General features: G+C 47.7%; 1 protein-coding gene across 2 annotated transcripts; it reads left to right on the forward strand.

The window, feature by feature from the left end:
- The first annotated feature begins 433 nt into the window (after positions 1-433).
- LOC106651370 (prolactin-releasing peptide receptor-like) lies at positions 434-7,170 on the forward strand. 2 transcript variants are annotated; one of them, XM_014369828.2, is made up of 3 exons: positions 434-736; positions 3,852-4,883; positions 5,950-7,170. In XM_014369828.2, exons 2-3 carry the CDS (start codon positions 3,885-3,887, stop codon positions 6,208-6,210), a joined length of 1,260 nt encoding a protein of 419 aa, XP_014225314.1. In that variant the 5' UTR covers positions 434-736; positions 3,852-3,884; the 3' UTR covers positions 6,211-7,170. The 2 variants fall into 2 exon arrangements, with proteins under 2 accessions (XP_014225314.1, XP_014225315.1); XM_014369829.2 differs by lacking the exon at positions 434-736 and adding an exon at positions 1,864-2,170.
- The last annotated feature ends 5,549 nt before the right edge of the window (positions 7,171-12,719 follow it).

The following is a 12,719-nucleotide window of genomic DNA, read 5'->3' on the forward strand; positions in this document are numbered from 1 at the left end:
TTAATTATAATGCCGCGTTCTCGCCTGTTGACATAATATATACAAAGCCGCACGTAGGTATAGCGGGCCGCTCGTCGAGGCCGCGCGCACTCGACGAGTATAGAGAGCGAGTTCGCTCGTACGCGATTGCGCGACGACGATTAAAATCTCGAAGGCGACGATCCATGAGTTGCCGATATCCGCATAAATACACGACGATACGCGTACACGGGTATGATAATTAAAATTTCGCCCGCGGAAAAAGCGATCGCGATAAGCAAGAGCGCTCGACGAGCTGCTGCGGTTCACGCGGGAGAACATTGCGAAGCGCGAGATGTTGCGCTTGCGTGCCCTTGTATATACTAGAATTGGTCGTCGCCGCCGTCGCCGCGAGCGCCTCCGAAAGCTCGAAAAGCTTCGCCAGCCGGCTGGAGGATCAGTCGTGTGGCGCGCGTCGGCTCAAAAGCAGCTCGCGACCCGCAGTCAGTCGTCATGTGCGCGATCCGAGTGCTGCTGCTCTAGTCCCGAACACGAGTGTTCGATATCGTCGACTCTAATTGTGCGTAGCTCTTGTGAGAGGCCTTTTGCGAAATTATCAGTGATCAGAGGTGTGCTTGTGCCACTGCAAAGGAGAATGTGATATAGCTGCTTTTAACTCATCCAGCAGGAGGACGGGGAAGGCGCCGTGCACGGCATGCGTCCTCGGCGGACTGCTCCTTGAATTCCAAAGATTGAGCGAAATTTATGCAGCGGCTAGGTAGGTACCAGTGCCTCGACGAGAAAAATCATTTCCCTCTGATAAAACAAGCTGCTGCCTTAGACAGGCATATCGTGTCGTCGTCGTCGTCGTCGTCGGCCAGACTCGAGCGCGAGCTTTTTACAAAAGAAAAACCAATGCGAGCGAGATAAAGTTTCTCAAACTGGTCTACGTGTCGTTATGGCATGAAAAATTCATGTTTTATCAAGCAGTTCTTCCGCCGCGCGCGGCTCGCTGCAAGAGAAAAAAAACTACTTAGCTTGTAATGCACCGACGAGACAGCCAGCTACGTCTCAGCCGAAAAAATAGCGCACTTTTTTCATCTCTCCCTCCTTATGATCGCCGTCTCTTTTTATGAGTAGCAGTGAAAAAGCGACCGACCAGTCGGAGGCTACATTTTTTCGCTCGCAAAAAGTTGACGCGCGTCGAAAAATCGCCAATAAGTCCTTTGCCGACTTCTTGCCTCGATTCTCGCGGATGCGCAGCCAAAATACAAATTGACATATGGCCTGCCATGGTGTTGCTGTGCGCTTACACGAGTGCGTGTGTGGGTGTGTGTGTGTGTATGTGCAGTTTATGCAACTGTAGCGAGAGGGAGGCAAGCAAGCGGAGTAATATTTTCTCTTTCCGAGCACTTGGATAGAAAATCTGGCTCTCCCTCTGGACGCTGCATTTCACTGATTTATCGATATTAAATAAATCCTTTACAAGCTGACTTTTTTACGATAAAAATTTGTGCGCGAAAAGAGCCTCGTGCTTGGCTAAAAGTCTCCATTGTTTATAATAAAAGCATGTACATAGCACGAGTCGCGCGCGAGCACGGCGACGACGACGACGTCATAACATTCGCGTGTACACCTTGAAAAAGCCATTAACGTTAAATACCCTCTCCCGGGCCGGATCGCGCGTAGCGCGGGCTAACGTAAACGACGAACATTTCCTTCGTGCGGTATATCCGCGTAGCCGTGAAATTATATACACGTGCCTGTGCTTATATGATAAATAAATATATACGTTTGTTTATTCGACATACTTTAATGGGGGGGCTCTATGGCAAAAGCATTAAGTGCCGAGCTACGCAGAGCCGCAGATTTATCTCGTCTTGTAATTCAAGTATTACGCGAAAAAATATGGCTCGGATGCCGTTGACCCTCGCGTACTCGGTTCGCGTGCGCCATCGTCGTGGTTTCCCATTGGCTATACAATTACATAATACGCGAGAAAAATAAACAAAAAGCAAAAGGAGGAGCGAGTGTTTCTGCTGATTATCCGAAAATATATATGGTCGCTGGTTCTATCTGGAGCGGCTCGATCGATCGATACGGGCCAATATGCCGCGCCGAGGTCTGCATCGACTCAGCTTTAATAAAAACATTTGGAGCATTTTACATAACTGCTGCTGCGTGAGCGGAACATAACAGAGGCGGGTGGCAGGTAACGGTAACGATGTATCAAAGAGTTTATCTGATAAATTTCGCGTCCATATTATTGATCGCGCGAATAAAAACAGGAGGCAGGCTCGTATACTAAATACGCAACCTCGATGTACATGGTACTATATATATATATACGGTACACTGTATACGCACAGGAGGCTTATCTTGAGCACACCGACGACGAGAGACGTGCGAGCTTTGAAAAATACGAGCCTTTTAGTCGGCCGGCTCAATTGGCAGACGTCGATTATTTTTTATTCCACGGCTTGTTTGCTTGGCGATACTCCCAAATCGATCATTGAGAAACGTCACCGCGCCACCGCCAGTCGGTCATTCAAGCCGCGCTCGGCTCGCGCTTGTGTTTGTTTTTTCATTATGTACGTGTTATACGAGCTTCGTGCGTTATGTCGCATACGCGTTTTCTTCTATTTCTTCTTCTTCTTCTTCTTATTTTATGAGGCTAAATCGCTGCCTCAAATAGTGACGGATGAGATGGACAAAAAAACACGCGCTCGCGTGCGGCGCAGCGCGTCTGTACGCGCACGCGAAACTCGTGAAATAAATAATGCTAAAAAGTAAACTTGCTGAGTCGTATATAGGCGGTACACAAGGCGCGCGAAAAAGCCATCGGCTGCACCCCGAGACTCGATATGCTCTCAACAGGTGGGCGTATTATCCTTTTTCGCTCGACGCTCGATGCAGCAGCAGCAGCCGAGCCATGTTTTCTTATATACGAGCAACGACTCCGGCAGCTGCGAACGTCGAGTTTATACCTAGTGATCGATCGTTTCCTTTTGCAGCGCGAGCTCTACGCCCTGACAAGTACATTTGCAAAGATTAACCGGGAATATAAACATAATAATAATAGTAATAATAATATCGAAAAAAGTATGTCAACAGTCTGAATCGACGTTTTGTGTATAGAGGGATTATGTCAGTTAAAGTACTCATCGCGCCATTATGCCTTTTCAGTATAGTTTCCATGCAATTGTAAGTACGCGTTCCGATTGCTGAGCACGAGGCTGTGTGTCGCAATTATGCACTGCGACGCGTTCGGCGGAACACATCCGAAACGCTCCATCGAGTCTGCGGGGGAGCATTTAAATATAATCGTCGTAAATCGTACAAAAAGTGAGTTGCCGGGGCCAACGCTGATTTCCAAACTGCGCGAAACGTCCAAACGTCAGTCGCGGAGACTATAATTATAGAACGGGCGAGAAAAGGAGGGGGGCAGCAGCAGAGTATTAACGCAAATGTAATTTAGCCCCTTTGAACGGGTTTTCCAATTGGGCCAAGCGCGTACGGTGCGAGTAAATTTCCGATTCTACTGGCATTATGCGCGAGAGCAGCCGGCTTTTGTATCGCTCGCGAAAAGTTCCCAAAAGAGCCGAATTATTCTTCACTTTTTAAAGAAGAGGAAAGTCTGAGTTAAAGTTAAAGTTTATACGCGTCTGCACGTACGCAGCTACGCTCGGGCGAATATAAGCATTTTTTCGTCGATGCGCAGCAACGAAATTAAGCCGGTCGCGTCGGGGAGTAAAGCTGAGAAAAAGTAAATGGAAAAAGTTTGTGCGCGCGCTCGTGCAGCGAGAGCGGAACTCGTACGGCTAATAATAATTCGAGATAATTATCAAAAATTGGAGCCAAGCGATCGCTGAGGGTGTATTATTAAATTACAGCTTGGATCCGGCCGGCAGCAGGGAGCTGAAAAAATGTCGCAGCCGAGGGAGTACAGCGCGGGAGGGGATCCTCTGGCGACGAACCTGTCGCTGATGATCCAGAACTGCTGCCAGGCGGCGGAGAACTGCAGCTCGGCCTGCGACGACATCACCACGTCCAATCGGACGTTCCAGATCGCGCTGAGCCTGCTCTACCTGCTGATCTTCCTGTGCGGCCTGATCGGCAACCTGCTGGTGTTCGTCGTGGTGGTGCGCAACCGGCGCATGCAGACCGTGACGAACCTGTTCATCGCCAATCTGGCCCTCAGCGACGTTCTCCTGTGCACGATGGCGGTCCCCTTCACGCCGCTCTACACCTTCTCGGGCCGCTGGGTCTTCGGCGAGTTCCTCTGCCACTGCCTGCCCTTCGCCCAGGGCATGAGCATCTACATCAGCACCTTCACCCTGACGAGCATAGCCGTCGACCGGTTCTTCGTGATCCTCTACCCGTTCCGGCCGCGCATGAAGATCAACACGTGCCTGGGCATCGTCGTGCTGGTCTGGCTGGTCGCCGCGGCCCTCACCGCCCCGTACGGCATGTACATGCGCCACTACGGCAACGAGGACGAGCACTACTTCTGCGAGGAGAACTGGCCCGAGGAGAAGGTGCGCACCATCTTCTCGGTCATCACGACCTCGCTGCAGTTCCTCGTGCCCTTCGTCGTGATCGCCATCTGCTACGTCTGCGTCTCGGTGAAGCTGAGCAACCGCATGAGGCCCGGCAACAAGTCGAGCAGCCGACGCGAGGAGATGGACCGCATGAAGAAGAAGAAGACCAACAACATGCTCATACTCATGGTGGTGGTGTTCGTGCTCAGCTGGATGCCCCTCAACCTCATCAACATAGTCGAGGACTTCGAGCCCAAGGTGACCGACTGGAGCTACTACAAGGTGCTCTTCTTCGTGGCGCACTGCATCGCCATGTCGAGCACCTGCTACAATCCCTTCTTGTACACCTGCCTCAACGACAGCTTCAGGAAGGAGTTTGCTCAGGTAAAACGACTGCGATACTTTTTTTTCCTACGATGCTACCTGTTGGCAGAAGCGACTCCCCCCCTCCGCAATCTCGATCGGCTTAATTTCTCTCGATTCGACGATGAATGGGATAAGCAGCGGCTCGAACGATTCGATTAGTTTTAATTAACGGATACGCGAGCGATGATCGTCTCGTCGATAATATAGTATATGCTACTATGCGGCATCCACGTAAACGTATTATGTGCCGATAATTGCGCGCGCGAACGCCAACTATATAAGCTTGCATAAATTTATTTTTAAAATGTCTCATACACGCGAGCATCGGTCTAAATTCCACGTGCTTTCGGTAATATTATTTTTAACGAGTCCAAAGCCAACGTGTATTTTCGTAGAGCGAGCAATTAAGCTCGAACGCTTTATGCTCGGTTTGTTTTTTCTCTCTCTTTTTTTTCTTCTCTCTCTCTCTTTTTTTTTTTTTTTTTGTTTTCGCAACTCTTGTGCTACTCCGCTTTTACTTCATTTACGCCACAGCGAATTGATATTGCATAATGATAATACAATTTGTCGGTGAAAGACGAAGAGAAGAAGAGGCGTAGGCGCGCGAGGGAGGCCGATGCTCGTCGGCTCGTCAGCGCTCGGCGGTGCAACAGGTGCTCGCGTATGTACAAGTCCGTCGGACGAACTGCAGTCGTACTCTCGCGAGCGCTGCACTCCGAAGCCCCGTGATAAATGAAATAATCGGCCGTCGTTACAAGCGCGCTATGTGCTGCTCGCTCCGAAAATGGAAGCGTAGAAATGTGCTCGTATATACGCGTGTACGTGGAGCGATGTGTACGTATACATTACGACGGACGAGATTCGAGTGTCGACTTTTTCTCGTCGATCGGCAACGCTCCGACGTCCACTGCGTACGCGGCAATAATGTCATGTACGATGCGCCATTATTACAGCCGCTCGTCGTGCGCCATCAAGCAATTTAGCCGCGCGCGTTCGACGAGCGACTATACTCGTGCCCATTATATATACACACACACACGCATATATCTATATACTGATGTTGTCGATTTGGACGATTTGGCAGTGCGGAGCCAAGTTCTTGAACTCGATTGGCTGCAGCAGATTCGCCAAGCAGGCCAGCGATTACAAGAGCAACACGGCCAACACGGGGGGCCCCGACGGCATCAAGGCCGGCGGCGACTACGGCAACGACCCCGCGGCCCTCGAGAACACCGTCCAAGAGAGCCTCATACCGCTCCAGGGCCCGGACAAGCAGCGACAGGACTCCACCTGCGAAATGATCACCCTCGAGCCCATCACTAATAACTACATCAAGGATGTCTAGAGACACTTTGTCAGCTCGTATACAATGCAGGCAACGCACAGGGTTACACGTAACAAAATTAAAATAAATATATATGTATATACACTACGGTATATATATGGATGATCTATCGAGTCCTTATTGTTGGACGTCCTCCGAGCGAGAGAAAAAAAAAACAAGAGTAGCATGAGTCGTGTGATAAACTTATATACGTGTTACAATATTATATCGACAGTTGAATTGATGTAAATTCTCGCGCCCGATGAGCGGTTGAATATTCGTCGCGAATATTGTTATAACTTTTTCGGAACAAGTGTATGTTGATGCCAGTGAAAAATTGCCATTTTTTTACATTTACAACCCAATCGCGCGCACACACACACACACACACACATACATACACAAGCACACCCGTACACATTGTACCGTTCGACGGAGTCATTTCGCGGCGTAAAAGTCGACAGGGAAATGAAAATTGCGCAAAAAGCCAAATTTTTCAAAGTCCCATTTTCATGATTTAGGTTCGTTGAATCGTAAGTATAAGCACATCATCGATGCATCTAGTTTGATTTGTCGATTTTAAAAGATGATTTTAACGATACACGACATGGCTTTGAAAAATAAAAAAAAATACTCTAATTTAACCATAAGCCTTTGTTACGTTATGATGAGCATGAGGATATATCATAGTTTATAGCAGGGAAACAGAGTGTAAATTTAGAAAATTGAATCTATGTCTTTATGGTCGATGTTGAAGTTTATAATGACGTATATATAGTTTGTTGACGTTGTTTGATTGATTTATTTTAATTTTAAACAAAAAAGAAAAAAAACCAAAACGTCTTATTGAGAACCTAGTACGATAAAACTAAATGACTTTTTATACTACTGTAATATGTACATTATAAAGAAAAAAAAGGTGAGTGAGGAGTTCTTGTTTTTCTATGAAAGAGAAAGGTAATAAAAATTATTTCATAAATAGTCGTCCGTTGTTTCATGCGTTTTTTTTCCAGCACAAGTCCTCTAATATATTTCCTTTGTGGCTCGGTAATGAGATTACATTATACAAAGGGGTAGTTTTTTACGATTACAAACAAAAAGTCGGTAATAAAAAAATTCACGGTTCTCTGCCGCGAATTCATATAAAATTTGATGCGTTCGCTGGACTTTGAAAAGATAAGCGCGAACAAGTTTCGTCGCTCTTGGCCTCAGTTTTCTCTCTATACTATTCGCGTTACAACCTTCTGTCGAAAGAGAGAAAGAGATAGGGATTCGCTGCCGTATAAAAGTAGAAATTGTTATAGCGAAGGACCTTTCGCGCTTGGATGTTTCGGTTATATAGCTTTGCTCGCTGCACCAGAAAGAGAACAGCTTGGCCGGAAAAAAAGGAACGCGTCGGACAATGGAATTGTAATTTTGAATCGAAGTTGAGCGCTATTTCAGCGCGACACAGTTCTGGGCTCGTGCGCAGCTATAGGTGGCCAACGAGCAATTAGCTAATTAAGCAGCGCCGGAGAGTAAACAAGTAGCAGAGGATCAGACGTGCGGTGCAGTGCAGCAGCAACAGTAGCGGCAGCAAAGAGACCAAGGAAAGGGATACTAGGTACATATACACAGAGGCAGCGTCAGGCTGCAAGCTCGTGTCTGGCAAGTATGTCAGCTTAGGCGGTGCGAGCATTGGCCGGAGCGCGAGCGGGACGTATCGAGACTGTAACTGACGTACCGTGTAATTAGAGTCTGAGATTATCGCTCTCGATTGCACGCGCCGACATAATACGTCCTTTTGAGCCGGGACAAGGGGCTGCTGCGAAAGCGTTACGCACTCGCCTGCAGAGCTAGCTGCCCAGCTCCGCAGGAGCCAAGAAGAAACGAGCGCAACTGCGGCCAAAATAATAAGTTGCTCAACTTTTCTGCTTTAATAAAGCCCATAAAGTGCCTGCCCTGCTTCTCCTCCCCCTATATCCTTTCCTCGCTCGAACTACGTGTGATTGCCGCGCGCGATCTATAAATATTGCTGCGAGTGTCGTTGACAGTTGCGACTGCCTTCGCAATTGCCCCCTGGTCGTCGCCGCCGCCGCCGCTTGCAAATAACATTCATCTAATCGCCACTGTTACTTTTTTTCCAATTGTATATTTTTCAAGGAATAAAGGAAAAACATGGGCTGATTGATCGGCTTGATAATTGAAACGGGAGGATATAATGGCGCCGCACCGGGAAAACTTGCTGCTGCCGTACCTGATGCAGCCTTTCAAAGCCTCGCCACCGTCGCGCGTCGACGCAAAATTTACAATTTAACGCAGCTACACTCGCAGCCGGCGTACATGAAACCTTGTGTACGCTTCCGTGCCTTTGTGCGTGCAGGCATTCCAAATGAGCTTTTCAACGCGCGGCTCCTTCCGTAACAATATCAAAAACGACCAAAGTCCCTTGGTGTACATTTTTTCTCCTCGGTTAAAAGAAAATTTTATTCGACAAATTATTTTGCGCTTTTTCACATATTACTTGATTTTTTTTTGCTCGAATGATAAATATTCCAACTTGTAAGGCGCACAGAAAACCAGAAAGTCGGACTTTTGCAAAGTTTCTTTATCATCTTAATTCGTAAGTGTCAAATAGTGGAGGAAAGGCTATATAATACACCAGCTAGCAGAAGGCTATAAGTTCGCAACGATTTTTTCCACGAGTTCCGGCGAAAAGAAAACAAGAATAAAAGAGAATATATAATTCAAAGGTGAGGGACGTCTGCAAACTCTGATATCTCTCATGTAATACATAAAAATCGATGAGGCCAGCTTTTTTTACTCCTTTTCTACGACGCATCAACGTGTATGTGCGCTCGAGTACATTTTTTGCCCTTTCTCTGCTTATTCGACGTACGGAGACTGCGTGCGATTTTTCATCGATATTTATGCATCGATGTCACGCGTACGAAACATCTGACTCGCGAAGCAGATGTTGCCGGCCGCAAGTATAAACAAAATTATGACCGCGCGATTATGAAATTCGACCACGCTTATATTTATTATTCAAAAGAAGCACCGGCCGAAGCTCGGAATAATTTTTAGCCGTAAATATATCTTTTTCCAGCTCGACCTCTCGTAAGCTCGCTTACAGGTGCATTAGCGAACTCCCCGCAGATTTATGACTTTCATTCCTACTTTTTCTCATCGGTCGAGTCCTCTGGATATTTTTCCATCTCTGTCGTGGCTTTTTGCGTGTGTGCGGCCGACCTCGTATTTATGATCAGCGACGAAAAATCTTTATTTAAATTGATCCGGCCGATCGCTTACCTATGCGCATTCGCAATTAAATGTTACTCTAATTTCTTCGTTTATGCTAGCTCGTGTTGATATTCGGTTATTAAAATTGAAACTTTAATTAAACGAAAATAATGGCGAAGCTCTCGTGGGCCGCGCGCTCGCTGCGCCCGATTCGATTGAATTTGAACATATTGCCGTCCATTTGTTCTGTTTACTTTGATAATATGAATGCGTTTCAAAGTCGTGCGAAGCCGTTGCAAAGCGATTCCATCGTTTCGTTTTATTATTTAATAAAGCTCGCGAGACCTTCGAGAACTCGGCAGCTGAGAGAAATCAAAACAAACCGCGTCGATCTCGATGCATCGTTCGATTTGTATTAAGCGCGTTTTCGAAACTCGCACTCTTTCTTGCAACTCTGTATTATTCAGATCTCACTCGCTATGTACGCCAACGATTCGCCGATAATTTCTCTCATTGCCAATTATTATTCGGTTAAAAATTGCCAACAGGTCGACGCTGACACAACACCACAGCGCAACAACTCGGCCAGGTATCTTTGCAACAGCTTTACAAGCTGCAGCCTCGAGGCTTTTACCGTATATACGGTTTCGCTTTTCATACGTGCCCGAGATAAACGAGTATCCGACGAGTCGCTACCACTAATCTTTTTTCTTTTCACATTTTTTTTTCAACGCGCTAGAATTAAATTTAAATGTTTCTTTTTTCCATGAGCTCTTTAGTCGCGCAAATCCGCTTAATTGCGCCTGGAGCCTCTTGAAGGGTTTCCAAGGTCGTCGCGCGGCGTTGTAGCAAGTGAAAGGGAAATAAAGTTTATCGCGTTTATCTAGAATGAAAATTAAATCATGGCGCTACGCCGCGAAAAAGCTCGACTGCTGCCGCGAGAAATGATTAAATTCGTTCGACAATCAAATTATCCACAATATTACGTGACTCGTTTTTTTTTTATCGCTGGGAGAATTAACGTCACGGCTTAAGCCGGTGAGCAGGGATTTCGCGATTGTTTTTCAAATCGTCAAAATCGTTGCTCGTAAAGTTTTGTTATCCAAAGGAAGGGAGAAAAGAAGGAATAAAGTTGGCTAGTCCGAGGTGGCGCCTCGTCGCTCGGCGTTATATACGTCGCGATGTCGTGTAAGGCCGCGACCGTATTTTCACCTATTCGGCCCGACTCCGGAACGAGCACCGAGGGCGATGGAAAAGTCAGCAGTTTGCCGGCTCTATCAATAGAGCTGATCGCGCCGAGCTGCGGGATTCGTAAAGCCAGCGGCAGCAGCCGCGCGCCTCGCTAATGAAAGCCGCCGTCGTCGTCGTCGTCGGCCAGCGAGTAGTTGGAATCGCTGTAAAGTCAGACGGACTTACGAGTCGCGCCGGCTGCAGCGCAACATCAACCAGCTGCCAATGGGAGAAAAGAAAAACAAGGCGCGAGCGTGCGCCAGCCGAAGCTTTTGCTCGCCAGAGCAACGCCGAGCTTTTTTATAGTCCTTTCCGCTCGAAGCCCATCAAAGTCTCGCGCGCCAAAGTTTTTACTCGCACCGGAGCTCGCTGAAACGAGCTCGTATCACGCGCTCTCGGCCAGCTGCACAGACGCTGGCGAGGCGCTAGGAAGATCAATCGCGCCTCGTATACAGGAGTCGCGTATCGACGTATCGGACCCACGGTGCCACTGCTTCGAGTCTCATCTTTAAAATAATAAAAAATAATAAACTTTGGGAAAAGTGCGCGCGGCCGTATGGGCACTTGTATAGAAAGATCATAACAATCGTGTAAGGGAAGGGAATATAACAATAAAAAGAGGAAAATATGGTCCGCAGAAGATAAAATTTAATGTGTATCCTCGCGAGCGTCACGTACAGCAGCTACATACCTGCAGTTCGAGCTCGAGGTACGCACACGTGTGTGTGTGCGCGCGGTACAACGTACACCGAGTCGCACGCACGGTCGGAGCATCGCTCGATACAGCGCGCCGAGTTGTTTTTAGGTACACATCCAGAAAATAAAAAAAAGGAAAACAATACACACACACACGATGCTGGCTTGCGGTGAAAAAAGACGATCGCGAGTCGAGATATTTTTCTCAAAACTTTTTCTCCGAGGATTCTGACAATATGGAAGGTACACACGTGAGAAATGAAGGGAATATAAGGAAAAAGCGGGGCCGCCTGGGATTTTCGCTTCGTTCATCCTTTATTCAGGCCAGCTCCATTGCCTGCCTATAATGCCGATGTATTAATCTTTTTGGAAAATCGTCGAGCTCGCGCGACAAAATCGTCCGGCAAATAATAAAAAATGCCTTCGTGGTGTATATGGCACCGAGCTGGCCGCGCGTGGATGCACTCCGCGCCCGATATCCGATGTCCGAGGGGAAAAAAGAGCCTGTAAAAACCCCACGTACTGCCTCGTAACGCCCTCGGAGACGCCGACTCGAGCTTCGTTATGCTTTAATATGGGCGATCCGTAAACTAATATCTCGGGCGCGGCTCGCCCTGCGATATAATGCCCTGGATACGTTGCGAAACTGCAAACGCATACACGTGTTGTTTAACGCGTCCAAAGCAAACAATCTCACACGTACTTGGTTGCCTTTTTTATCGCGCCAACGTCGAATAGATTGGAAAATTGTTGCTTTCCAAGGCAGCAACTGCGCGCGATCGAGGTGCGGAATAGGCCATATAACTCGTTTGGCGAGAAAATCCGTTTAGACAAGATTCTCATTCAGGGCGCGCCGACGCTTTTCCCTCCGGTGCTTCGTCGTCGAAACAGCGAGTCTCGAATTCGCGACATCCAGTCCGTATGTACGTGTAGCACAGATGTTTTTTGCAGCGGGGGTGCATATGATTCCGTACGAACGAGAAAATGTCGTGCTTTGTATTCGCGCGCGAGGTAGACAACAGCGCCGAGTCGTTCCGCGTCAGTTCGCCTCGGTGCACGACGCGAAGAAGAGGCGAAAATCGATGTCGTTCGCACGTGCGGGGGGGCCATTTGTGAAAGTTTGTTTTGTTGAATGGGACTAATGAGCGGAGGTGAGTTACAGTGTTTAATTGGCTCTTACTCGCGAAATCATCGAGCTCGTTAATTTTCCCCACTCTGTCTTTATGTGCTTGCGGCGCGCGTCGATGTGAAGTCCCGGCAGACTCGTCGAAAAATCTATTCCGGCTAGTGCAAGCTCAAAACTCATTACGCACTTTACGCAGCCTGCTTTAATTATATGAAGGATCGCTTCGGATTCGAGAGAACGAGAGCTCGAGCTAAAT

This window comes from Trichogramma pretiosum, unplaced genomic scaffold, assembly GCF_000599845.2.
Source record: "Trichogramma pretiosum strain Unisexual culture from Peru unplaced genomic scaffold, Tpre_2.0 scaffold59, whole genome shotgun sequence".
NCBI classification, from domain to species: Eukaryota; Metazoa; Arthropoda; class Insecta; order Hymenoptera; family Trichogrammatidae; genus Trichogramma; species Trichogramma pretiosum.

Coding starts and splice junctions, on each gene's coding strand:
- LOC106651370 (XM_014369828.2), top strand. CDS start 3,885: ATGTCGCAGCCGAGGGAGTACAGCGCGGGAGGGGATCCTCTGGCGACG. Junction 4,884..5,949: donor TCAGGAAGGAGTTTGCTCAG/GTAAAACGACTG, acceptor ACGATTTGGCAG/TGCGGAGCCAAGTTCTTGAA.